This window comes from Sminthopsis crassicaudata, chromosome 3 (assembly GCF_048593235.1).
Source record: "Sminthopsis crassicaudata isolate SCR6 chromosome 3, ASM4859323v1, whole genome shotgun sequence".
Lineage (NCBI taxonomy): Eukaryota > Metazoa > Chordata > Mammalia > Dasyuromorphia > Dasyuridae > Sminthopsis > Sminthopsis crassicaudata.
In genome coordinates, this window is record NC_133619.1 from 645,072,862 (window position 1) to 645,100,344 (window position 27,483).

General features: G+C 47.2%; 1 protein-coding gene across 3 annotated transcripts; it reads right to left on the bottom strand.

Moving 5' to 3' along the window:
- Positions 1-2,072: 2,072 nt before the first annotated feature.
- On the bottom strand, positions 2,073-26,204 carry LOC141564971 (uncharacterized). 3 transcript variants are annotated; one of them, XM_074307882.1, is made up of 6 exons: positions 25,801-26,204; positions 20,531-20,607; positions 20,057-20,183; positions 18,608-18,793; positions 14,629-17,136; positions 2,073-3,692 (listed from the first exon to the last, which is right to left on the bottom strand). In XM_074307882.1, exons 1-5 carry the CDS (start codon positions 25,802-25,804, stop codon positions 15,821-15,823), a joined length of 1,710 nt encoding a protein of 569 aa, XP_074163983.1. In that variant the 5' UTR covers positions 25,805-26,204; the 3' UTR covers positions 2,073-3,692; positions 14,629-15,820. The 3 variants fall into 3 exon arrangements, with proteins under 3 accessions (XP_074163983.1, XP_074163981.1, XP_074163982.1); XM_074307880.1 differs by lacking the exon at positions 2,073-3,692 and adding an exon at positions 3,719-6,886; XM_074307881.1 differs by lacking the exon at positions 2,073-3,692 and adding an exon at positions 3,719-6,886 and having other exon boundaries at positions 14,192-17,136.
- Between the last annotated feature and the right edge of the window lie 1,279 nt (positions 26,205-27,483).

Sequence of the window (27,483 nt, forward strand, 5' to 3'; positions counted from 1 at the left end):
CTGTTTCTCTTCAGTCTTGTGGATGTAGATCAAATTTTTTGTTTAAGTCTGGTTTTTTTCTTAGAAACATATAGAATTCCTCTATTTCATTGAATGACCATCTTCTTCCATGGAAATAGATGCTAAACTTAGCTGGGTAGTTCATTCTTGGTTGCAGTCCTTGATATTTTGCCTTACGGAATATCAGGTTCCAGGCCCTTCTATCTTTTAATGTGGAGGCAGCCAGATCTTGAGTGACCCTTATTGTGGCACCTTGGTATTTAAATTGTTTTTTTTCTAGCTGCTTGCAGGATTTTCTCCTTTGTGTGGTAATTCTGCAGCTTAGCCACAATATTCCGTGGTGTTCTTTTTTTAGGGTCTATTTCATAGAAGGAGTTCGATGAATTCTTTCCACATCTACTTTCCCTTCTGTTTCTATTATCTCTGGACAGTTCTCTTTAATAATTTCCTGTAAAATAGAATCTAGGCTCTTTTTTTGGTCATAGTTTTCTGGAAGTCCAATGATCTACAGATTATCTCTCCTAGATCTATTTTCCAGGTCTATAGATTTTCCCAGTAAGTATTTGACGTTGTTCTCCAACTTCTCATTTTTTTTGTTTTGTTTGACTGATTCTTGGGTTCTCTGTGAATCATTCATTTCTATTTGTTCCATCCTGACTTTTAAGGAGTTATTTTCTTCTTTCACAGTTTTTAGTTCTTTTTGTAAATGCCCAATTTCGTTTTTAAATGAATTATTTTGCTCTATTGAATTTTTTTCCATTTCCCTATTTTTTTTGAGAATTATTTTCCTTTCCAATTCAGAAATTCTATTTTCTTGAGACTTTTTTATCTTTTCCAATTCAGAAATCCTACTTTCCTGTGATTTTTTAACCTTTTCTAATTCACACATTTTGTTTCCCTGCATCTCCTGTGAATTCTTTATTTTTTCCAACTCCAATTTCAGGACGTTGTTATTCTCTATCATAGCTTCCCTTTCCTTTCCCCATTTTTCTTCAAACTCTCTTAACTTTTTAATAGTCTCTTCTAGGAGAGAGTTATGTGATGGGGGGCAGGAATCGTTCCCCTTTAGGTTGTTATCTGCTGACTCTCTGCTGTTAACTTCCTCAGGGTTGGATACCCGCTCTCTCTCTGTGTAGAAGGAATCTATAGTTTTTCTGGCTTTTTTGTTCATACTTAAAAAATCTTTTGGGGTCTGTCCCTGGGGTAGGAAATTATTTATTTACTTCTTTACCAGCTTCCTCCCAGACCGGATGGATGCAGCGGCTCTTGCGCCTGAGCTAAGATAGAGCTCTGGGAGAGAGTCCCCCACCCCCTCCCTGGAAGTGCCTCAGAGGTGAGCCCCACTGCTGTGCCTTGAGGGCGTTGTGTTCTAGCTGCTTCCCTGAGGTTTGAGATTGAACAGTAAAGAAGGCACAAAGCCCAGCCTATGCTTCCCGGTGGGGCGTGGATGTCTGCAGCAGGTGACGTGAAAAGCCCCTGCGCTCAAACTGGAAGTGTCTGCCAGAAACCGCGGTCCCTAGTTCAAAGGTTCCGCTTCTCTGGGACTTCCAGAGCTGAGTTCCACACCCTCCAGCTAAGCTAGGCAGTGTGTGTTGCCTTGGGCCGTATCAGCCCACTTGTCAATCTCTTAACTAGTCTCAGGTGGGAGCTGAGGCCACACCCCTTGGTGCCGAGATCTGCTGAGTCACCCTCAGGATCTGGGAAAATCTAATCTATCTGAATTTTTAAAAGTAGTTTAGATTTCTCTTCTGAACTGCTATATTATAAACAGAGAAGAGCTAACAGCCTGTGCCAGATTCCTTTATCTCAGTGGCTTCTCTGATCCCAGAGCCCTTCCCAGCGCAATCGGCGCAGTATGCTAGCACCCAGCCGTCTGTGCTGGCCTCTCTTCTTCCTCCCCTGGGAACTGACCTTTTCTGTTGAAACTCCTGATTCTCTTCAGCTGGTAAGTTGTGCTTCCAGTCCTTGTGGTATCTATCAGTCCAGCACTATTTCTGAGGCTGATTTATCTAATTGGTTGTGAGGGAGTAAGGACGTTCACAGAGTCGTGTGTTTCTTCTCCGCCATCTTGGCTCTGCCCCCCCTTGTCTCTATTTTTTAAGGCCATGTTTTAGTAATAAAATATCTCTCTCCCAGTTTTGATGAGATGACTTCAAATTCTCCTATCTGCATTGGGGGTCATGCTGGTTATGACTTCTGAGCTCGGGAGTTTTAATTGCTGATTTCTGTCTTTTATTTCTAGATATCTTATAGCTGCTGTCTATGATAGCTGACTTGGTAGACCTACATTGTAGAGGGCCAGCATGTAAGACTCCATTGCAGGTTTTGAGTCTTACAATAACTTGGCTCATCAAAACTCCTTTATTGAAATAGCAGAGACTGCTTGTCAATATAATAAATTAATAATCTAGCAACTGAAGCAAAATGCAAACACTACTCTTTGGATTAAAAGCTAACCTTTTAATTTAAGACAGGAAAGAATGTCCACAAGAAGACTAAAGGTATTTGGGAGAAAAATACATGAGCTAATGGTATAATAAACTTTACTCTGATGTGTATCTCAACTATTCATATCTCTAAGTACCCAAGATCCGGGTTTAATCATTTACATCATAACAGAATTTTGTTAGGTTATAGGAATTTTAAAGGAGTATACTTTGTATCAAACCTATGAGCATTACAGGCATATATATTTATGTCTCTGATCCATAAACTTTGAAGTCTATAACCAGGACTTCTCCACCTGGTCCCGATATGTCACATCCTTCATCATTACAGGAGCTGGACTCCAACACTACATGGCAATTTTCTTTTATCCTCTCCCTTCTTGTTCATTCCTTGCTAAGTGTACTACATTTACATTCAGAATTCTATATTCGATCAGCGAGATCTAAATTGACAAGGAGGGGTAATAAGAAGTGAGGGAGCCTAGGGTGATAGAGGATGACTTCTGTTAATGCAGTTGTGGACTTTGAGATGCCTATGGGACAACAAACAACAGCAAGGACAAATATGGTAAACAGTAGTCATTCCAAAGCTTATAAGCCATTATGTGTGTGTGAGAGAGACAGACAGACAGAGACTGAGACAGAGACAGAAAGAGAACACACACACACACACACACACACACACACACACACACACACACTCCTAACAGAAAAATTACAAAGTGATCACTTCACTGAAGCTGGTAGAAAATAAGCCTTTAACATTTTGAAAAATTTCTGATCACTGGACTGGATTGTTATATTAAAGTGGCATTTAATTTGATATGGAATAAATTACAAAATACATGTGAGCTATAAAACAATCAGCAGCATATTAAAAGATTGTATAGACTTGAGCTTTGATCAGAGTTTCAGAGAGGACACTGGAAAAGGCTTAGATTTGGACAGACAGTGTGGTAGAGGAAAAAGAGTATTCTCCACTTTCAGAGGCTGTGATATGATCAGGAAGGGTATTTCTCTCCCTCCAAAGTGTCAAAAACCTCCCTTTACCCCCCTTGAAGGTATAATTGATAACAGTGGACCATGTGAGCTGTCCATCAGCTATCCCTTGCTTTCTTCACACAAACAACTCCCTTTCCTTTCCAACCATGCTTCTTTTGAGGGATCTTGCTGGTCTAACTGGTATGGCATTAAATCTGTGAATTAACTTTGGTAGGATTGTCCTTTTCATTACATAGGTGTGACCTGGAAACAAGAGCACAGATTATTCCTTCATATAAGTGGTTCTTTATTTCTTTAAGGAGAATTTTGTAATCAAATCAGTACAAATATTGAGTGATCAATTGCTTTGCTAAAATCTACATGAAAGAAGAAACACGTTTGTGAATTATGCTTTGGGCTCTTCCTTCTTTTCCCAGCTCAGCAACCTTGTCAGAAATGGACCCACCATGGCTGTTCTCACTGAAGCCTTATCTTCTTAATGTCCAATCCAATGCAATGTGTGGACTATACACTCTGCACTGTGCCAAGCCTGAGGGCACAATGAACAAAAAATGTCTGGAAGGACTAGACCCTCTGGGGTGGGGGATGCTGAGCCCTTTCAGGGCTGCTCACCCATCTGGGTCGAGCTTTCACCTACTGTCATCTAGGGCTCCAATCAGTGGTAATACATGGTGACCAAATCAGCCAAGTAAACCAGGGTGAGGGTAACCAATGGGCCTCAAACCCACCCATGAGTTAGGAGGATATCCACCCCAAGCATGTGAAGACTCCCCCGGTGGAATGGGCAAACAGCCATTTCAAAGACCATAAAGGCAACAGCAGTAGGAGCTCATAGAGCTTGGTCAGACTTTGAAGACCCTACATCATTCCCTGTAATCTGGACTTTTGCCCTGTCCCCAGACTTCAATGACCAGGAAGCGTGAGGCTAAGGACTCTGTGCAGCTCGGTCTCACATTCACTTCACACACAAGCACGAGGCAAGACTTCTCCATGATATGATCCTCTGGGAAAACTAAGAACAAACAACAATAAAGACCATCTGTGACCCACAAAGGAGCAGGAAGATAGGTGTTTGGAGCCAGGGGATGCTCAGCACAGGGGCATCTTGTTCTGTAGAGTTGAAACCTAGCAATGCAGAAGATAAGAGAGAAAAACAAATCCCAGAGTCCAGTCTCTACTTGTTATAAAGATTAAGAGGAGCTTGGTGGGCCATCCTCAGTCCTTCCAGTCAAAGGGAAGAGGAAGCTGAGGAAGGTGGAGTCTGTCCAGGCTTGAGTCAGCAGAACAGTGATGAGACTGGAGGTGATGAGCTTATCCTGGAGGTGAGGGGATATCTTGTACCAAGTTACTGAACCCAGACAGGGCAGTAGTTGCAGGGTGAAGTGAAGGGTTCAATAATACTTGTTCCCTTCCCATTCCCATTCCTCTTCCCACAAACCCCTCAATAATGACCATTTCCTCTTGTCATTTCTGCTCATTTGGATTTTTGACTTAGAGCATGCTTCCAAAAGACACCTTATAAGTTGCAATTACTTGAGAGAACACTTTATTTATATCATTTGTCCATTAATTATCTACTAGGAAATGATTGTTGGTTGTTATGTTTATATTATATTTGATGGAAAGTTATTTTTCCAATTGATTGCTTCTCTTTGTATTTTATTTGCATTACTTTTGTTTGTACAAAATTTTAAATTTTATACAATTAAAAACGTCTATTTTGCCTTTTTATGATGTTCTCTATGCCCTACTCCAAGGAGCTATAAAAGGAAAACTTCTCCTATTGTCATAATCTTTCAAGGTGTAACCTCCTCCCCTTAGACCCTATATGTATTTGAACTTATTATTACATATCATTATCATACATGGGGCAAGATAATGGCTTTGCAGAGGACATAGTAGTGTCCTTGGGAAAGATAAAATTAACATTAACAGCTTTGTGAAAGTGGCAGACTGCAGAGGTTTCCACAAAAGCCACAGAGATAAATTCCAATCCCTATAACTGCAAAGTGCATGCAATATCTAGGAGTTAACCTAGACTGACAAAATCACATGACAAGGGATACACGATACAAACAAATGCAGCAATAATAAAAGTCACTGGGAAGAATGAAAGGCCCAGAACCTCCAGGGAAACAATTCATTCACGTTAAATGAAGGTTGAGCTCTTGTTGAAGGCCTCTGCCTCTCTTCACAGATGAACTGAATGATGAATCCAAGAACAGGGCCCAACATTGAAAACGTTTCTTCCTTATATTTACGTGGTTTCTTTCCTTTCCAAAAATTAGATATTGCTTCCTTTAACAAGACGTGGATTCCTCTCTGAATCCCTTTCTCTCCCTTTTCTCAGAGAGGAAGGGAATAATTATTTCTGTAGCACCTACTACATGCCAGGTTCTGGGCCTTTACAAATAAGTCATTCGATCCAACCATCTCATAAGGCAGATGTTGTTGCTATTGTAGAGTTGAGGAAATGAGGCAGACAGACCTGCCCAGGGTTTTGCCATTAGTAAGAAGTCAGATCTTCCTGACTCCAAACCCAGTGCACTGTGCCACCTAGCCAGCCTTTATAAGGAACAGAGACAGATGATTTCTTTCCAATGTTAAGGGTTAGTCGTTAGCTGAAGATTACAATCATCATGCTTGTAAGACTCTCTTATGCATGATTGGGTACAAAGAATGAGTCCCCTGAAGGGTCTTCCATGGTATTTATGTTCACTTTTTTCCTAGCATAAATTGTAATTTCCAAGCTGAGGCTGAAAGCCCTCATCACCACTGGGGATTCTCTGATGTTCTGTAGTGGCCAGGCTGGGGCTAAAAGCCTTTTTACCTTCCTGATTTTTCTGTTTCTTCCCTGGAGGATGTCTTTGATGTTGAGCAAAGGTTGATTCCTAGTGAGGGATCCCATGTCCAAGGCCTCTCTCTCCAGATTCTCTGTTCCTGAAGGAGATACCAGCTCAGACTTAAGCTTTTCCCACCTTTTTTCCATTTAAAAGACTTCTCTCTATTCTAAGTTCTCTGATGTGAACATCTTCTAATGGCCCATCCATGTTCCTTGCACTGATCAAGTTTCTCCTGAATTCCCTTATTCAAAATGGGAGCTCTAACTTCACTTACAATTTCCCTCCCCCTCTGCAGGGTCACCAAGGACTGTGTGGCAACAGGAAACATCCCCACACTTGTTATAACTCCATGTCCCTTAGGTCTCCCAAAGAGAGGCATATAGGGACCCCCTTCTCAAATGAGGCTATGTTTCCAAAGAAGTCAATTTCCTGGGAAAAGGATTTCCCCAGAGTCCCTTTTCTTCCATAATCCAATCTTCTGGATGTGGGCCATTTCAGGGGACATCCCATTGGAATGACTGCTAATGTCCCTGGGGAGGCTGGATTTCGAGGGGGTTGCAGCTTTGGAAGCCCAATATCCCAGGCCAAAAGAAGCTGAGAAAGAAAATAATTTAAATCTGTTATAAAAGACCTTGGTCTAATTATCAGCAGAGTGAGGAATCCTTACCTTTGGCTGTGGGGATCAGCAACCCACCAGCACCTTCATGCTACGGGAGGTGGTGAAATGCTGGCTCGCTGATTTCTAGGGAGCCTTTCCTGGTCCTCCTCCTCCACCAGTACCTCCCCAAGACAAGACAGTTGCCTGCAGTTGTTTCTCTCCCCCAACAAATGCACTTGTGTTTGCCACTATCCCAGGACTTAGCACAGTACACTGGCACACAGGAGCAGCTTAATTAATGCTTGCTCTACCTTGCACATATGCGTGGTCTTCCCTAATAAACTGCAAACTTCTGGGGGGGTGCTGTTTTATATTTTCTTTGTGTTCCAATTTTAAGCCCAATACCCAGCACACTCAATTGGGAGCTTGTTGATGAACACTTCACAGAAGGCCCTGCCTACTTGATAGCTGCCTGCTGGAGTCCCCTCCTTCCCAGACTCCCCCTCCTTCCCAGACTCCACCTTACCAATCCCATGCTTGTGCCTCTTCCCCTTGTTCCAAATGGAAGAGCTTGGCTTCCAGGACCTTCTCACAGGCAAGGGGATTGTGTAGTTCTGTGAGTGCTGAGGCTGCAGATTGCCTTCCCAAGAGGGACGCAAGTCAGTATTCAGAAGCAGCGCACGATGGCCCAGGGTTTGATAAAGCCAAAGATCCCAGCTATGGAGATGAGAACTCACTACTTATTAATGTGTGGAGAAGACTAGGAAGCAGACTGGCAGAAACTAGATCTAGACCAGCATCTCACACCATTTACTGAGGCAAGTTCCAAATAAATAGGGATACAACTAGACATAAAGGGTGACATCACAAACAATTTAGAGGAAAATGGAAGGGATTGCCTCTCAGATCTACAGAGAGGGGAAGAGTTCATGACCAAACAAGGCACAGGAAGGTTCATAAGAGGTAAAATGGATATTTGGATTACACAAAATTAAAAGTTTTTGCACAAACAAAACTAATGCAGCTAAAACTAGAAATCAGTCAGTTAATAAGTATTTATTAAGCACCTCCTTTTTGCCAGGCACTGTGCTGAGAAATGGGGAGACAAAACTTAAAAATAACTGCCATTCCCCAATTGACAGAAAACCAAAGGACAAGAAAAGGTGGTTTTCAGAGGGAGAAATTTAAGCTATTAGTAATTCTATGGGGGAAAATGCTTTAAAATGCTAGTAAGAGGAGAACTACAAATTAAACAAATTCTGAGGTTCTTTCTACTTCATACCTGGGGCATCTAGATAGTACAGTGGATAGAGTACCAAGCCTGAAGTCAGGACGATCCGAGTTCAAATCTGGCCTCAAACGCTTCTTAGCAGTGTGACCCTAGGCAAATCACTTCACCTTGTCTGCCTCACTTTCCTCATCTATAAGAGGAACTGGAGAAGCAAATAGCAGACTCTCTAGTATCTTTACTAAGAAAACCCCAAAACCCACGAAGAGTTAGACATGATTGAAAAATGGCTAGCAACACAACTTTGTGCCCACCTGATTGGCTGGGAGGTCAAAAAAGGAAAATGACAAATGCTGAAAGGAATGTGGGAAGACAGGCTCACTCTGCCCAGCTGGTAGAGCTGTGGACTGGACCGGCCTTTTTGGAAAGCAATTCGGAAGCACGTCCCCATGACTAACAGAGGACCACTTCTTGGCGTGCAGCCTGAGACCCATATGCTTTTGTTTGGGGCTCAGGATCCCGTTTTTGTTTGTGACAGGGATTGTGTTTTTCTAACACGCTCAATGAGGCTGAGGGGAGGAGAGATGGGGGCAAGGATTCAAATCTGAAATGTAAAGAAAAAACCACCACTTAAAAAAGGCAAAAGGCAGGTAGGGTCAGCTGTCCCTCCATTCTTAGCTTTGAAGTTCCCAAAGCAGAGCTTCGAGGGCATGGGGTGATATCACTGGTCAGCAGAGCTCAGCCCTTTCCCTTTCCAAAGCTAGGGTTTGGCCCCATCCCAGAATGTGGAGGCTTTCAGCAAACAGCCGATTCCAATTGACCAAGCAGCTATCCCAAGACAGGGAAAAGAAAGGACATTTGACCCTGGGAGGACTATATATTAATTATATTATAGTATATCTTAGATACAATATATGTGTGCAGAACTGAACAGTTCTCTTGTTGCACAGGGACAATTGGATTCAGAAGGTAAAAATAACCTGGGAAGAAAAGCAAAAGTGCAAACAGTTTACACTCATTTATTTCCCAGTGCTCCTTTTCTGTGTATGGCTGATTCTATCCATCACTAATCAATTGGAACTGAATTAGATCTTCTCTTTGTCGAAGATCTTCATTTGATTTTTTTTTTTCATTAATTCCCTTGAAATTCTCAATCTTTTGTTCTTTCATATGAATTTTGTTATTTTTCCTAGGTTATTAAAATAGTTTCTTGGGAGTCTGATTGGTATGGAACTAAATAAATAGATTAGTTTAGGGAGTATTGTCATCTTTATTATATTCACTCGGCCTATCCAAGAACACTTAATATTTTTCCAATTATTTAAATCTGACTTTATAGCTCATCTTTTGAATTATATGACCAGTTCACCTGCTGAACCAGAGATCATTCCTGAGAGGTCTTAACCTTTTCATGTATGCAATTTCTGCTGAGAGGTCCTGATGTTCAGACTGATAACCCTCCCCTCCCCATTCCAGTCTGGTGCCATAATAAATTTTGTCAACATCCCAGGAAAGAGTTACAGTCCAACTCATCATGCTTTTAACTTTCCAAAATAAAATAAACCTCTTCAGCTAAAATAAATAAATAAATCTGACTTTATTTGTGTGGAAAATTTTGTAATTTTGCTCATATAATTCTTGACTTTCCTTTGGTAGATAGATTCCCAAATATTTTATGCTATTGACAGTTATTTTGAATTGAATTTCTCTTTGTATCTCTTGCTGTTGGATTTTGTTGGTGATGTATTAAAATGCTGAGGATTTATGTGGATTTATTTTGTATCCTACAACTTTGCTAAAGTTATGAATTATTTCTAATAGCTTTTTAGTAGAATCTCTGGGGTTCTCTAAGTATACCATCATATCATCTGCAAAGTGATAGTTTGGTTTCCTCATTACCTACTCTAATTCCTTTAATCTCTTCCTCCACTCTTATTGCTGAGGCTAGTGTTTCTAATACAATATTGAATAATAATGGTGATAATGGGCAACCTTGTTTCACTCCTGATCTTACTGGGAAAGGTTCCAGTTTTTCCCCATTACAAATGATGCTTACTGACGGTTTTTAATATATGCTCCTGACTATTTTAAGGAAAAGCCCATTTATTCCTATCCTTTCTAGTGTTATTAGGAATGGATGTTGGATTTTATCAAATGCTTTTTCTGTATCTATTGAGATGATCATATGGTTTTTGTTAATTTGGTTATTGATATAGCCAATTATGCTAATAGTTTTCCTAATATTGAACCAGCCCTGCATTCCTGGTATAAATCCTACTTGGTCATAGTGTACTAGCCTGGGGATGATTTTCTGTAATCTTTTTGCTAATATTTTATTTAAGATTTTAGCATCAATATTCATTAGATTAGTCTATAATTTTCTGTTTTCAATCTACCTGGGTTAGGTATCAGTATCATGTCTGTGTCATAAATGGAATTTGGTAGGACTCCTTCAATCCCTAATTTTTTTTCAAATACTTTATATAGCATTGGAGTTAATTCTTCTTTAAATGTTTGGTAGAATTCACTTGTAAATCCATCTGGTCCTGGGGATGTTTTCTTAGGGAGTTGGTTAATAGCTTGTTCTATTTCTTTTTCTAAAATGGGACTGTTTAGACTATTTCTCCCTCTGTTAATCTGGGCAAGCTATATTTTTGAAGGTATTCTTTCATTTCATTTAAGTTATTGAATTTATTGGCATAAAGTTGGGCAAAGTAACTCCTAATTATTGCTCTAATTTCCTCTTCATTAGTGGCAAGTTCACCCTTTTCATTTTCAAGACTAACAATTTGCTTTTTCTCTTTCTTTTTAATCAGATTTACTAAGGGTTTGTCTATTTTGTTGGTTTTTTCATAGAACCAATTCTTAGTTTTATTAATTCAATAATATTTTTAACTTTCAATTTTATTGATCTCTCCTTTTATTTTTAGAATTTTAAGTTTAGTGTTTGACTGGGAGTTTTTAATTTGTTCTTTTTCTAGCATTTTTAATTGCAAGCCCAATTCTTTATTTTATGCAAGTAAGTCTCTAGAGATATGAAATTTCCCCTTATTACCATTTTTGCTGCATCCCACACATTTTGGTATGATGTCTCATTATTGTCATTTTTTTGGGTGAAATTTATTATGTCTATGATTTGCTGTTTCACCTAATTTTTCTTTAGTATGAGATTATTTAGTTTCCAATTGTTTTTTAGTCTATTTTTCCCTGGCTTTTTATTGAATGTAATTTTCATTGCATCATAGTCTGAAAAGGATGCATTTACTATTTCTGCCTTATTGCATTTGAGTTTCAGGTTTCTATATCCTAATATATGGTCAATTTTGTTTAAGTTTCATGAACTACTGAGAAGTGTACTCCTTTCTGTCTCCATTTAGTTTTTTGCCAAAGATCTATCATATCTAATTTTTCTGGTATTTTATTTACCTCTTTGACTTCTTTATTTTGTGGATTGATTTATCTAATTCTGAGAGTGCAAGGTTGAGATCTCCCACTATTATAGTTTTACTGTCTATTTCTTCTTGCAGCTCTTTTAATTTCTCTTTTAAGAATTTAACTGCTACATCACTTGGTGCATATATTTAATATTGATATTGCTTCATTATCTATGCTATCCTTTAGCAAGATATAGTGCCCGTCCTTATCTCTTTTAATTAGATCAATTTTTGCTTTTGCTTGATCTGAGATCAGGATGGCTACCCCTGCTTTTTTTACTTCACCTGAAGCATAGTAGATTCTGCTCCAACCTTTTACCTTTACTCTGTAAGTATCACCCTGCTTTAGATGTGTTTCCTGTAAACAACATATTGTAGGATTCTGGCTTTTAATCCAGTCTGCTAACTGCTTCCTTTTTATAGGGGAGTTTACTCCATTCACATTTATAGTTATAATTACCAATTTTGTATTACTTGCCATCTTGTTAACCCCTGCTTAAGCTTTTCTCCTTTTCTTCCTTCTTACCCCCCTCCCCAGTATTAAACTTATGAGTATCATTTGCTTCTCACAGCCTTAACTTTTTAGTATCCCTCTCCCACCTTAGAGTTCCTCCCCCTATCTTATCCCTTTTCCTCACAATTTCTGTATTCCCTTCCATTTAGCTTAGTCCTTTCCTTTTCACTTTTCCCCACCCACTTTTCAATGAGGTGGGAGAAGTTTCACCATAAATCAAATATTTCTAATATTTTTCTCTTTAAGCCAATTCTGATGGCAGTACGATACACACTATGTTCATCCCCCTCCATTTTTTCTCTCAGATATAATAGGTTTCCATTGCCTCTTCATGAGATATAGTACCCCCACTTTACCCTTTTCTAGGTACAATTTCCTTTCCACCTCTAGTTTCTAGAACAATGTATACATGTGTTCTTTACATATCTTTATAGCAGAAATATAGTTCCCAAGATTTCTGTTTACCTTTTTAGATTTTTCTTGAGTTCTATATTTGTAGATCAAACATTGTTTAGTTCTGGTTTTTTCATCAAAAATAGATGAAATTCACTTATTTCATTGAATGTCCATCTTATTTCCTGGAAAAAGATGCTCATTTTTGCTGGGTAAGTTATTTTTGGTTGCACACCAAGTTCCTTAGCCTTTCGGAATATCATGTTCCAGGCCCTGGAAGGCCATTTTCCATCTCTCAAGTCTGCCAGCTGCTGACAATATGGGCCAGAATAAGCCTTCCCTAGAAACTAGCACTGGGTTCTGCTGAATTCAGTCAGCTTCCCCTTGCAAGATCTCCTTCATGGTTCTGAAGTCTGCATGCTCTTCCCTTTCCAGCATGCAACAAAATCCCACGAGATCCCCTATTGCTCAGCCACTCTCAGACGCTGAGCTCGCTTCAAGCTTCTTATTACCAAGAACCTTAGCAAGCATCTGTGTGCCTGTCCTGGACATGTGTAGTCTCCCACACAAATGTTTGTCACTGAATTGAAATGAAAAGTTTGCTCACTCAGATTTAACTCTTTCAGGGGTAAGGACATGAGCAATGGGCTCTGGATCAAAGGTTGGGACAACGGCTAACTTTCTCCCTCATTTCCAAACAGTATTTCCCACATTTCCTGGATCTCACCATCTCCAGAAGCTCCTCATCCCCAAAGATAAAATCAGCTCTGAAATTCTACCCCATCTGGGGAAATGCTGGCTGCCTCGGCCCCTGGGACCCCTCCCTCAGAGGACGGATCTGGGGCACTGGAGAACTCCTCCCTAATGTTCTTCCACTAAGGATGACAATCGGTGAATTCACTTCATCATTTCCCACTTGGCTACTTTCCTGGATATCATGAGCTTCCCTTCCCATATAAACTCCTATAAAGGCCATCTATAGTCAGTGCTTTCCCCACTTTCCTCTCCCTCTCTTTATCTGGTTTCTGACCTCATCTCTCTTCAATGACCCAAGATCTCTTAATTGCCAAACTGATATTTTTTTCTCAATCCTCTCTTCTTACCCCCCTTCCCTCCAGGAAGGTCTCTCCCCTGGGTCCTGGTCTGGCTGGGGGCCACACTTCTATGAGGCTCTGCCTCCTGCCCAGGACTCCGTCTGGAGGGTTTTTGCTTTCTGCACGCTCTCACCTGCTCTCAGCTACCGCCTTTGTCCAGAAGATACCAGATCCCCGAGTCCAGTTCATCTCTTTCCTGATCCAATCCCATCTTGACCTGGACATCCCTCCAGCACCTCGGTTCAGAGCAGAACTTGTTCTCCTTCCCCCAAACCCTTCCTTGTCCAAAATGTCCCTGTTACTGGTCCCCTGGGACTGCGCCATATCCACTCTTGCTCCCCACAGACCCATTCCACTGTCCAGTCTTCTTTTTACCTTCCCAGCATTTCCCGTATCTATCACCTCTCCACACACATCTCCACACCTTAATTCAGGTCTAATCACTCTCTCCCAGACTACTGTCCTTTGGATTGGTCCTCCTCTCAGGGGTCAAGGTGACTGTCTTTAAAATGTAGGTTTGACCATGTCACTCCTCTGCTCAACTCTGTGGCTCCCTATGACCTCTGGGATAAAATGCAGTCTCCTGTTAGGCATCTGAAGCTCTTTATGACCTAGTTCTTCCTTCCTATGTTCCTTACCTTACGTTCTTCTGTACTTGCTCCATTCCGGCTATGTAGACATCCTGTTCTTCCTCCTACAGGACATGTATATCCTAATTTTGCAGTACCTCCTTTTTGTGCCTTCTCAAGGCTGCCTTTTGCTATTTCTGGCTTCCTTCAAAATTCAGCTCAAACCACCCCAGACTTTTGCTGTGTCTCTGGCTGAATGCCTTCCCTTCTGAGAGAATTCCCTATTGGTCAGAATCTATTTTCTGTCATTAGCTATTTACATGTTATCTCCTTCATCAGAGACGGGGATCATTTTTTTTTTTTTTTTTTTTTACTGCTCATATTTAACTTTTTCACAAAGAACAAATGGAAGTCAAAAGTGCATTTTCTTTCATGCTCAGCTTTGTGGGATGTTACTGTTGGATATAAACAAGTTTGCTTCTCAAAATATGGAACTTTTTTCTTACCTTCTCTTCCATCTTGAGAAATCTTCAAGGAACAAGACATAGGATTTCTTGCTAAGTGAACCAACTCTTCCTGCAATGTACAAGACTCTTTCTTTTACTCTGAAGCACTAGACCTTTTGGCTATTTTCTTGATAAGATAACATGGAGGTGAGAATGGGGGTGGGGGGATGGTTCCTCTTTGACAACTTCTGTGGACTCTTAAGTCCAATATTTCCAGGAAGTTTTGTATGATCACTAGAAATATGATATTCAGGAGTCTTTGTTTCTGGGGGTAGGGACAATGGTTTTCAGACTGGCTCACCAAATTCTGTCTTGGAGCTCATTTGCCTTAGTCTATGAGTTCTCAATTGTTCTTCCAATTTTGCTGTTTTTTAACTTTGTGCAATATTTACTGCTATATCTTAGCATTTCTGTGATCACTTTCTGCTGTTCCCTTTTCATAGTATCCATCTTATTAACACTTTCCATCTTTATTCTACACAGTCAGTTGTTTATCTTGTGAAATTCAAGAGCTCCAAATTTTCTCCTCACATCTTCAATTTTAATAAGATTCTTACTCACTCTGTCCTATTCTCATTTTCAAGGCTCTGTTTTGGTAGTATCATTCCTTTCTTCTTCTGGGGATTTTTCTTTGCTTTCTTTTCTCTCATGGCAGAGGATTTGTTTTTAATGAACTTATTAGTTTGGCTTCTCTGCTGGTTTTTCTGCAAGGTTTTCTTGGTATTGATTTCTTTCCTTGCTTTTATATATTTTTTAAATGTATTGTTAAATCTCTTACTTTTTCAAGGTGACAATGTGAAGCTAGATTTAGATAAAAGTTACGTTTATTTTTTTCCACATTTTTTTACATGAGATAATTTCCTCCAGGATGACCTCATGGGTGGTAAAGTCGACTAGATCTTGGTCTGAAGGCTTTCCCAAATTTTCTGCCCTTGTAAGGTTGTGGCCCAGAATAAATTGGCTGATGTGCAATTAAACCTCATCAATTACACTGAAGGCTGTTACTTAAAGGTCTTTCAACATTCACCAAAATTCAGTTTTCCTCCAGTATGAATTCTCTGATATCAAGTAAGGTTTGAACTGTATAAGAAGGGCTTTATATACTCCTCACTTACATAGACATTTCTCCTCTAAATATTCTTTCCTGAATAAGGGATGAGTTATGACTGAAGGCTTTCATCTTTTGCTTTTTTTAAGATTTCTCTTCAGTGTTGTTCTGCTGATGTTGAATAAGTGCTGAGCTCCAATGGAAATTTGTCCCACGTTTTTTATATTCATATGGTTTCTCTCTACTATGAATCCTTTTATGCTTAATAAGGGCTGAACTTTGGCTGAAGGCCTTCCCACACTGCTTGCACACATAAGGTTTCTCACCAGTATGAATTCTATAATGCTGAATAAGGGCCGAGCTCCAACTAAAAGACGTACCACACTCCTTACACTCATAAGGCTTCTCTCCACTGTGAATTCTTTCATGTTTAATAAGGGCTGAGCTCTGACTAAAGGCCTTCCCACACTCCTTACACTCATAGGGCTTTTCTCCAGTGTGAATTCGGTGATGTTTAGTAAGTAGTGAACTAAAACTGAAAGCCTTCCCACAATCTTTACATTTATAAGGTTTTTCTCCAGTATGAATTCTCTGATGATTAGTAAGGGCCGAGCTCCAACTGAAGGCCTTCCCACAGTCTTTGCATGTGTAAGGTTTCTCCCCACTGTGAAGTCTCTGATGCTGAGTAAGGGCTGAGCTCCGACTGAAGGCCTTCCCACATTCCTTGCACTCGTAAGGTTTCTCTCCAGTGTGAATTCGCTGGTGTTGAATGAGGTGGGAGCTCCTGCTAAAGGCCTTCCCACATTCTTTACAATGATAAGGTTTCTCTCCAGTGTGAATTCTCTGATGTCTAATAAGATGGGAGTTCTGGCTAAAGGCTGTTCCACATTCATTACATTTATAAGACTTCTCTCCACTGTGAATTCTCTGATGTTGAATGAGGTGTGAACTTCGTTTAAAATTCTTCCCACATTCCTTACACTCGAAAAGTTTCTCGCCACTGTGAATCCTTGGATGCTGAGTGAGATTTGAAATCTTTTCACATTGCTCAAAATCATAAGGTTCCTTTCTACTATTTAGTCTCTGGTGTTGAATGAGGGCTGTGTGGTAATGAGAGAGATTCTCATATATGTTATAATCCCATGGTCTTGTGGGCCAGCAGATACTTTGAGTAAAGCTCTTCTCAAGATTAATACAACTTTCAACTCCTTGCTGATTACTGATTTTCCTGGGAAGAAAGGACAATGGCCCAAAGCTTCTCTCCTGTAATATGAATTTCCCTGGAGGGTCTCCTGTAAAGCTTGCCATGTGCTTCCATATACTGATCTCTTGGATAGGAACCTCCCCTAGCAGATGATTCTTTGGAACACTTCCCCTGATTCTCTTCATAAAGGTCCAAGGTGAGCCTCCTCCTTCTTGCTTTTGAGATGATTCCTCATTCTCAAGTTTAATATTCCAAGCTGAAAAAAAAATAATGAAAACAAATTGAATTCAAGTTTGGATCTGTGGTAAAAACTAGGTCAGTGGGTCAGATTGAAATAGAAACAGATCCTGTGGGTCACATATTGACTTTGAAAACCATAAATTAGTAATATCTATGTTGTACTGTATTTTCATTTCTTTTGTACAGTATTTCCCAATTTTAATCTGATTCAGTATGCATTGGGGGATTTTGTGCTGTGAATCTGACACTTTTGGACCAGACCATCCTTGACTTGGGTCATAAATATGCAGAAAATTGGCACAATGCCAGGATATATTGAGGGATATTGTTCAATTGCAGAAATTGGAGTCTCTCAGTATTCCTCCTGAGTCACTCCACATGAGAAGAAAGCACTAGGTTCCAATTCAGAAATCACATTTAAGAAAGGACATTGTCCCACCAAGAAGTAGGGCGACTAGAAAGGAGAAGCGCCTTGGGCTTCTACAAAGAGGGCCACAGATAGTGGAGAACCCTGGGTGAGGTATAAGACCCTTTAGTCCAGTTTAAAAAAAAAAAACAAAACAAACAAACAAACAAAAAAAAAACCCCAGTGTTGTAGTAGAAGTAGAATGATATCAAGTGGCAAAGAGACATCTCCACACAATAGCAAGCTGTTTATGCCTTCCGGCATGTGCAGTGTACTATAGTTATATAAAAGTATTAGGGTATTTGTATATAAAAGTATTAGGGTATTTAAGGCTGACTCCATGTTTGACCATCCCCGTGGGTCCCACCTCTTTACTGCTCTAAGACTAAGAACTTGGGCTGGTTCCGAGATCTTCTAGAGAGCTAGTCTGGACATTGCACTTATACCAGATGAGATAATTTGAATGAGTTAAAAATAGGTGATCAGCCTGAAGAAAAAGCCCAGAGGCAACTCTGGAAGCCATCTTTGAGAAACCTTCCAGGATTAGGTTTCTTCCATTTGGAACACAAGGAGCAACAGATGAATCTTTGAAGAGGCAAATATAGACTTTTCTCGCTTTCTACCAGGACTATGCAAAAGTGGAAGGAACAGGTTTTCTCTCATAGGATATCCTCCAGAAAGGGGGTGATCCATTTAGGCACTGTTGTGAAAGGGATCTTAAAACAGAGCGGGGGTCCCCAGCCATGTGGCCCTGATAGAGTCGGGTTAGGGTTAACTTTTATTTCCAAATATTGGATATAATTAACTTCCTTTCTAAGACTGTGCATTTTATTTTATGTGATTAAATCAGTGTTCTGAGAATTGGGACCCAGAGAGCCTGCTAAAGGATTCTTCCCAAAGTAATAGTCTTAAATGCATAAAATAAAACACTTACAGTTATAAAGGAAACCAGTTTTTTTGTTTTCAAAACAGCTATTTTTTAAAGTTCACAACCCCCAAATTCAGAACTCCTGCATTAAAGGTATCTGTTACAAGCTAGATGAAAAGTGCCCTCCCATGTTCCACCCTCCGCATCACCCACCTGCCCTCTCCCATCCTTCTAAGGCAGCTGGGCTGCTCCTCACACCGGCTCCTCGAGCGATGCTGGAGCACCCTCCTTCTTGTGCATGGGCTCTTCTCGGGGTCCCTTCTTCAACACCCCACGACTGTGACCCCTCTTCCTCCAACCAGGAGATCAGGTGTGGTTTGGGGCCCAGAAGTCCTGCTCCTGGGAAGCAGAAGACCAAAGGTCAGAAGGGTCCAGCAGAGGTAAGGTAAGGCAATCCTCTGATCTTCAGCTCAGAAAGGACCTTGGAGGAGGTCAGGAAACCCACTGTGCCCCTTTGCCCAGAGGTAAGGGATAGCAGGTATGGCTAGGAGGTCAGAACACTAGCGATAAGACAGAGGATGCTGGGTATGGGCTGGTGGATTATGGCCATGAAGTGGGGAACACTAGGGATGGGGCGGGGAGGGCGGTACATACATTGTCAGATATGGCCTTCTCGTTACTTAGTTTTGCCCAAACTGCTTTTTCTTTCTTTAAAAATTTCAGTTACAAAAAGGGATTTCTGGAATGTGGTACTAAGAGGGGCGGATCTGAAAATGAAGGAGCTGGAGAGGCAAGAGCTGGCAAGTTCTTTAAAAAAGAAAAGTACGAACTTGGTTTTGCTCATCTCATTGCTGCTGCCGGCGTTTCCGGAGCAATCTACTCTAGAGTGCCCACACTGAGTCCGGCTGGCTGACCCTGAGCCCGCTCAGCCACAGCCTCCTCCAGGCCCCCCCAACACCCACTAGCTCCATTACTGCCCAGGGAACACCTCCAGCGTCTTTTTGCTAATTTGGGAATCTGCATGAGGGAGAAGGGGAGCTCCCGGCCAGGGAAGGGGGCAAGAGCAGAGAACAGGAGGTGCTCCTTCAGGGCAAAGGGCACTGTCCTGGGGGAGCCTCCTTACCCAGCCCACAGTCCCAGGGGCCTCCTCACCCAGCCCGCAGTCCCAGGGCCTCCTTACCCAGACTACAGTCCCTGGGGCCTCCTCACCCAGACTACAGTCCCAGGGGCCTCCTCACCCAGACTACAGTCCCAGGGGCCTCCTCAACCAGCCCGCAATCCCAGAGGCCTCCTCACCTAGCCTGCAGTCCCAGGGGCCTCCTTACCCAGACTACAGTCCCTGGGGCCTCCTTACCCAGACTACAGTCCCTGGGGCCTCCTTACCCAGACTACAGTCCCAGGGGCCTCCTCACCCAGACTACAGTCCCAGGGGCCTCCTCACCCAGCCCGCAGTCCCAGGGGCCTCCTCACCCAACCTGCGGTCCCAGGGGCCTCCTCACCCAGACTATAGTCCCAGGGCCTCCTCACCCAGACTACGGTCCCAGGGGCCTCCTCACCCAGACTACAGTCCCAGGGGCCTCCTCACCCAGACTACAGTCCCTGGGGCCTCCTCACCCAGCCCACAGTCCCAGGGCCTCCTCACCCAGCTCAGAGCCTCCTTACCCAGAGAGAGCAGGTTCCTGTAGTTCTCCAGCATGACCTCCCGGTAGAGCTGCTTCTGAGTAGGACAGAGATAGGCCCACTCCTCCTGGTCAAAGTCCACGGCCACATCCCCGAAGGTCACTGCTTCCTAAAACACAAGCACTTTCATGCTGGCCCAGCCCCCAGCCCAGGCCTTCCCCTGGGGAGCCGGGAGCCCCGGGCATCGGGAGAGGGCCGGGAAGGTACATGGCAGCATGGCGGCACCAGCTGCCATGGGGCAATCAGGACCCCTGGGTCCCAGAGGCAGTTCTTCCCTCCCTGAGCCTCTGTTCCCAAAGTAAGGAGACCCCTGAGGACAAACTTTCCCCACCGTCTATGAGTCCCGGGGGTGGTCTGGGGGGGGGGGGCTGGCCCCTAAGAGCACAAGTGCTCCCCCCCTCACTGCCAGCCAGGAGGAGGGGCGGCCGCGGTCTGGGAGCTGGGAGCCCCCCTCACCTGCATGCCGGCCAGCGGGGCTGCGGTGGAGGCTGGGCGCTGCTTGGGGGGAGGCAGGAGGCTCCGGGGCGTCCGATCTGAGGAAGGAGAGAGGAGAAGCTGGGAGAGAAGCGGGGCGGCCGCTCCCTCACCAGGGGCGCCCCCTGTCCTAGAGGCCCGGCATGTCCTGGAGGCCGGCCGGGAAAGCGAGGGCCACACTGACGAGCAGGGGATGAGCTCCCCGTCAGGGCCGGAGCACGCCGCCTGGCCTCTGCCCGTCCTTCTCCCGGGCATTGGAGACCTGAGAGACGGAGGAGGCCCAACCCCACGGCCCCGGCTCCTGCTGCCCGCCCGTGTTTAAGCTCCGCAGGATCACTTGCCGGCCAGGGAAGGGGGAGGGGGCCGAGCACCTTGGAAGCCGGCTTTTGCAGGGGAGACCTCACAACTACTTTGTGTTATTTGTTACCCAAAAACTCTGATTGGGCCTGGCCGCAATCCGCCCGCCAGGATCTCCAGCCCCAAGTCACAGGGTGAGACCCAGACAAGCCTGAGGCGCCTGGGGGGAGGGCGGGGCCCAGGCCAGACCCCTCCCCCCAGGCTGCCTTTCCCCCAGAGCGGGCACTGAGCGAGCCCCTGCGGGCCTGGGGGCTCCGGGTACCCAGCCCCGGCCTCAGCGGGTGCTTGTGGACTCCCCGGCTTGGCGGGGCCGGGCGTCTCCTCCCCAAGAGACCCGGAGCCCTTGGAACCCAGGCCCAAGCAGAGCTGGGGGGAGGGACCCGGAGACCCTGCACTGTGGGAACGCCGCAGAGAAGGGCAGGTCCGCCCCCTGCCAGCTCCGCCCCCTGCCTCGTCACCCAATGAGGTGAAGGCCCTGCCGCTACCCCACGAGGCACCTGCAGCTCGCCTCGAAGGCCCCGGGACTCAGGCCCCCACTGGGGGTAACGGAGCCCCTGATGCCAGATCCCTCCTCCTAGGCGCCCCAGCCGGGCTCCCGCGTTCTTGCGCAGATGAGTCTGAACTTAGTAAACCCCAAACAGGATGGCGGCTTGTGCAGCGGGGCTGAAAACCCACCGACGCCGCAGCCGCCATCAAGCACCGACTAAGCAATTACTTCCCTAGTGGTCCTGAGCGCCAGGGATGCCGGCATGGAGGCCCCCGAACTCCAGGGATGCCGGCATCCCGGGGCCTCCCAGGGGCTCCCCAAACTCCAGGGATCCAGGAGCCTCCCAGGCTCCCCGAAGTCCAGGGATGCCGGCATCCCAGGGCCTCCCAGGGGCTCCCCAAACTCCAGGGATCCCAGCATCCCGGGGCCTCCCAGGGGCTCCCCAAACTCCAGGGATCCAGGAGCCTCCCAGGCTCCCCGAAGTCCAGGGATGCCGGCATCCCGGGGCCTCCCAGGGGCTCTGCGAACTCCAGGGATCCAGGGGCCTCCCGGGGGCTCCCCGAACTCCAGGGATCCAGGGGCCTCCCGGGGGCTTCCCGAACTCCAGGCATTCCGGGGCTCCTGGGGGCTCCCCGACCACTGGAGATTCTGGTCTCCGAGGGTCTCCCAGGGCCTCTGGGGGCTCCCCGAGGGCTTCCTCCCGGGGAGCTTCCTTTTAGTGGGCAGATAAATGAGGAGCTGCACTGACAGGGAATTTGGGGGCTGCTGTTTTAGGGAAAATACTTCACTCTTCTGATCTCTTCTGCTCTTCACTAGAACCTTGGGAAAGACCACCTCCACTTTACAAGAGAGAGAAACTGAGGCTGACTTGCCAGAATCCCAAGGAAGGTGGGTCTGAGCTCGGATTTGAACTCCTGCCTTTGTGACTTTCTCCACAGCCGGCACACAATGTCTGAGCAAAGTAAATGCAAAGCCATGGGGGGCGGGGGGGGGGGGGGTGGCAGGTGCCACAGGACACTGATGCATCAGGGGCTGCCTTCAGGGCACTCCAGCCAGTCCTCCACTCGGGTGACAAGGAGATTCTCTTACCATCCAGGTCCAACCTGTCACCCCCTCCTCAGGACACCCCTGGGGCTCCCTCCGTCACCCCAGGATCTGAGAAAAGGTCTGTTTGGCCTTCAAGGCCCCCCCACATCAAAGTTCAGCCTCAGCAGCCCACTTCCCGCCCAGTAGGTCCTCCTCATCACAGCCTCCTGACCTTGTCCTCCATCCCCGGCCCCTCAGCCACAAACTGCCTGTTCTTTCCTCCTCTCTGTGCCTCCATAGCTTAGCACAGTGCCTGGCACATAGTAGGTACTTAACTGGGGAGGGGCAGCTACTTTATGGACAACTGTCCAGTTTTCAAAATAAAACATCTAACAAAGGGCCGGGGGAAGCTTTGGCGAGACTCAGCCTCTCCTCTGCCGGGCCGCACATCTGGGAAATAAAGTCAAAGCCCACGAGCATCGAGTCGCATTGGGAGGTGGCCCGGCTGCCTCCCCTCAGCCCCCTCAGAGTCTTAGAGAAGACCTAGCGCCCACTGCCTGGAGGCCCGCCCTCCATTAGAGGCCAAAGGGCAGCCTCCAGACCCCCTCCCTCCTGGTTCTCCTCCTCCTCCCCCCTCTGAGACAGCTCTGCCTTCAGGCACCCCCGGCTTCGGCCTGCCAGCAGCCTCACCCTGGGCACCGATGTGATCCTCCTAAAATTGGGTCTGATCCACTCCCACCCCAAACTCAGCTGCGTGGCCTCCAGGATCAAACACAGAAGATTCTGCTTGGCATTCAAAGCTCCTCATAACCCCCCAAACCTTGCCCGATTTCTTCCCCTCCTCTTTGATCCCAGGGGTCTCCTGGCAGTCCCACAAACTCTCTATCCCATTTCTGGCCTCCTCCAGATCTGGAATGCTCTCCTCTGCTCTGCCCACCCCACCTGCCTCCAAGTCCCAAGTAAAACACCACCTCCTCCAGGAAGCCCGCCCAGCCCTCCTGGTCCGAGGACCCTCCCCATTCAGGACCCCCTATTTATTCTGCATTGAGCTCGCTGCACCCGCTGGTGGCCTAGTGGTGGCCTAATGGTGGCCCAGTGGTGGCCCCTGGACTAAGCTCCTTGAGGCAGCGCTGCTGGGGCTCTGAGGTAGCAGGCACACAGTAGGTGCTTCGGGGACACTTGTGGACTGACTGACGAAAACAGCCCTGGGCTTGTTGGGTCACGCACATCCCGCATCCCAACCCCCACCCCACGTTTTCACACACTCCCCCTCACTCCTCACCCTCCCAGAGACCAGCCTGGGGTCCCCCACTGCTTCTAATCACCCTTCTCAAGGTCCCCACCTCCCCGTGCTCCTTCCGGCTCTGCACCTGTGCTCCCCCCCCCAGCCTCCGCTCTCAGCTCCCTGGCCCTTCTGCTCCCTCCTCCTCCTCCTCACCCCCCAACCCAGATTTCCCCCAGCCGCTCTCCCGGGCATCTCCCTGCTTCTGGGGCGCCCCTCCTTGCCAATGGAGCCTCTCAGAGAGAATCCCAGCGGCCCCTTGGCCGGTTCTGCCCACCTGGGCCGGCCCCTCCCCCTTGCCAGCCGCAGGTCCTGTCTCTAACAACCCGGGAGGGGACGCTTCCCCTTGGCGACAACCTAGAGGGGCAAAAACACCTGGAAATCAGTGAAAGTGGAAAGGGGGGGGGGAGGCCCCCCCTGAGGCTTTGCGGAAGGATTTAGTGCTCTGGGAGCAGTCAGCCTCAGGCCTCAGGGAAGCGGGCAAGAAGTCCGCTGGCCAGAAGGGCTGGGGACCCCAAGGGCTGGGGACACGGAGGGGTGGGTGTAAAGAACCTCTGGGGACCCCGGGCTGGCCCGGCCAAGGGGGACACCGAAAGCTTGGAGATGGTGAAGGGCCGGGAACCCCAAGGCCTGAGGATGCCCCTGGAGACCCCAAAGGGCTGGGGCTGTTGAAGGACCAGGAACACCGAAGGGCGAGATGTAAAGAACCGCTGGGGACCCCAGATGGACGGGGCCAAAGGGGGGCGGGCGGCAATGCCCTTTAGAACCCAGAATTGGGAGGGGCTGTGCGGCCAGACAGAGGCACTCTTGTCCACCAAAGGCCCCCTCCTCCAGTCACAAAAAAAAGGCCCGGTCCAGGGCGGATGACTCCAGGCTTGCCCCGTCACACTCCCTGGCTGACAGCCGGCCACAGGCTGCTCTCAGGCTTTCGAACCCCCGACCCCCCACGAGAGAAGGCTCCACGGAACCCGAAGCCAGACCTCCCACACGCTCAGGAAGGCCGCAGAGTGCTCCCCCCCCTCCCCCGGAGCTGCACCTGAAGGCTCCGGAGGCCTCGGGCCCTGGCCCAGGGTTCTGCCCTCCCGGGGCCTCTATCAGAGAGACCTGTGCGGGCCAGCACTAACGACTGCGGAACGACCAGGCCAGTCATGCCCGCTGAGGCCGTTGGGATGCCAGAAATGAGGCCGGGGGGCCTGGCCTGCACAGCCCTTCGGGGACTCTCACTATGGACGCCTCAGCTCCAGTATCTCAGGGCATCTGGGAGCTCCTCAGAGAAGTCCAGGCCGGAAGGAGTCACTGCGCTCCCTGGCGACTCCCTGGAGTCTGGAACCTGCTCGAGAACGGGGCGCGGCTCCCTCTGCCTCAGCCAGGCACCTGAGCCTCTCCAGCTCCTGAGACTGACTGGGGACAGGTGGCCCTCGCACGTGACCACCGCCCTGGTCCTCTGGCTCCCCTGGAGGCTGGGGCCGGGAGCATCTCTCGGAAGTCCTCCCCACTGGGCTCCTCTCAGTTACCACCGCGTGAATATACATCACCCGCCTCCCTCCAGGAGAAGGCCCTCCTCCTCCCAGCGAGGCTGTGCGGGGGTTCCAAAAAGAACCCGAAAGGGGGGAGGGGAGCGAGCATTTATGGAGTACCTCCAGGGTGCCCCGTGAAGTGCATTGTGGATATCATTCCCCTGGAGAGAGAACACACCAGGGGCTGTGTCGGGAGGCCACAGGGCAGGTGTGCAGAGCTGGAGGCCAGGCTTAAAGAGGACAAGGGGGAGGCCGGGCCCCCAAGAGTACGAGAGAGGCGCCCCATGCAGACTTGGGCACGGAGGCTGGGGCCACCAGCACTCAGGCAGAAGAACGGTCCCCCGTGTGGGGCCCGGGCTGGAGGAGCCGGCTCCCTGTTCCTGGAGGTCCTTGAGCTGGAGGGCTGCCCCTGAGACACCCGGGGCTGGGCGCCCTGGATCGCGGCCTCCCTAACCCCTCAGGCACAGACTTTCCAACCCCCCAGAGCCCTGGCCTCGCCACTAAAAATTCCTGCCCCGGGACGAGTGACGATGGCGACCCCCCACCCGCCTGGGTCTCACGCCCCTTATTTAAACCTTCTTACCCATCGGACAGAGAGTGAGGTCCCCGTGGCTGGTGATGTTCAAGCCGAGATCGTGGTCCAGCTGTCCGGCTCGGGGCGCACCGGGGCGCTGCACCAGATACGTACATGCAAACCAGTGCGTGCCCCTGCACTCACACAACCGCCCACCCAGCAGCGCGCACGCGCATGAGTCCACACTCCGGGGGACTCCACCAACCCAGAGTCACCCGCCCGGGGACCACAGGCACAGGCTCAAGCAGCGCAGAAGCATCCTTGAGGCCGGCCTGCAGCCCCTCCCGCCCCGCCCCGCGTCGCCACGCCCCCTTACGGGGCCCACCCCTTCCCAGGCCTCCTACGGATCCGGCCCCGCCCAGTCTGGGACAAAGGCCGTTTCCCTCTAGCCAGGCCACGAGCACATCGCGCCTGCGCAGCGAGCCCTGAGCCCAGCCTGGCGTCGCTTCCCAGAGACCTCCACGGCTGCGCCTCTTCTTCACGTGAGCCGCGGGGGCCTATGGGAAAAGAAGTCCGCGGTCCGTGAGCGCCTGTAGGGAGTGCATAGGCGCAGTGCTGCCAGCCGGTCCCCTCACACACTATGTAGATGGGGAAAGGGGAGGGCGTTGTCTATGGTTCCATGACCTCCGTGACCTGTGAAACAAGGTGTGCGCGTGCCCTGCCACCTGCGTCCCTGTGTATGTGCACAAGCATGTCTAACTTTTGGGGCCCTGGGAATGTGCTTAAGCCCTTCGTGGAGTGGCAGCGCCCCCTGTGGCTGGGCTGTGTGTGTGACACGCGTAGGGCGGCGCAGGGCCCTTTCCCCACCCCAGGGATGACAGCAAGCGGAATGGAGACAGTTCTGTGTGCAGGGGTCAGAATAAGTCCTTAAATGCAAAGGTCTGGACTAGCTCCTCTGAAGGGCTCAGAATAAGTCATTGTCAGAATAAGCAGAAGTCCTTGCCCCACATTGTGGACGCCAATTTGTTACGTGCTGTCATCTCCAGAAACTGCCAGTCGCTCTCTGGTCTAGAGGAGAGACTTGTTCCTCCAGAGAGCAGCCTCAAGTCTGATTCAGACAAGACTATCTCTCGCGTGCCGCCCTCTTTTATCCTCGCAGAGAATGGGCATGGGATAACACAAGGGCTTCTGGGAAAAATTACTTCAACCAATGAACTTGCTCCTCCTAAGCATGCAAGCTCCTCGCCAGGAGTTCACAGAAGTAAAACTCCCAGGAAAGGCAGGAACAAGAGAATTGCTAAGTACCCACTTATCACTTAGTAAGAACTTAATATCTCATTATCTCATTATCACTTAGTAAGAATCTAACACAGACCCAAACCCAAATCAGGGACCTGCAGAGCTCACACCAAGGGGCACAAATCCAACTTTGTCCAAGATGTGATTACTAGGGGAGCACTGAAAGATCACAGGCTTGACAGCCTGGAATAGCCAGCCCATCACTCAATACCCAGTGGCAGGGAGAGCTTGGAGCTCCCCTCCAGAAATGAGCAGAGCCAGACCTAATGTAAAGCCTGAAGTTCAAAAGGAGGCCAGAAGAATAAATAAAGATTGATTCTTTTATCAAAGTCTGACACAGGCCCAAGCCATGCACTCTCTCAGTCACTCTGGGCCTGAAATTTCATTAGAGAAAAAAGTCTGCTCATTTTGTCCACGGGAGAGAAAGAAGATGAGGAACATGAAGTTCGGGGC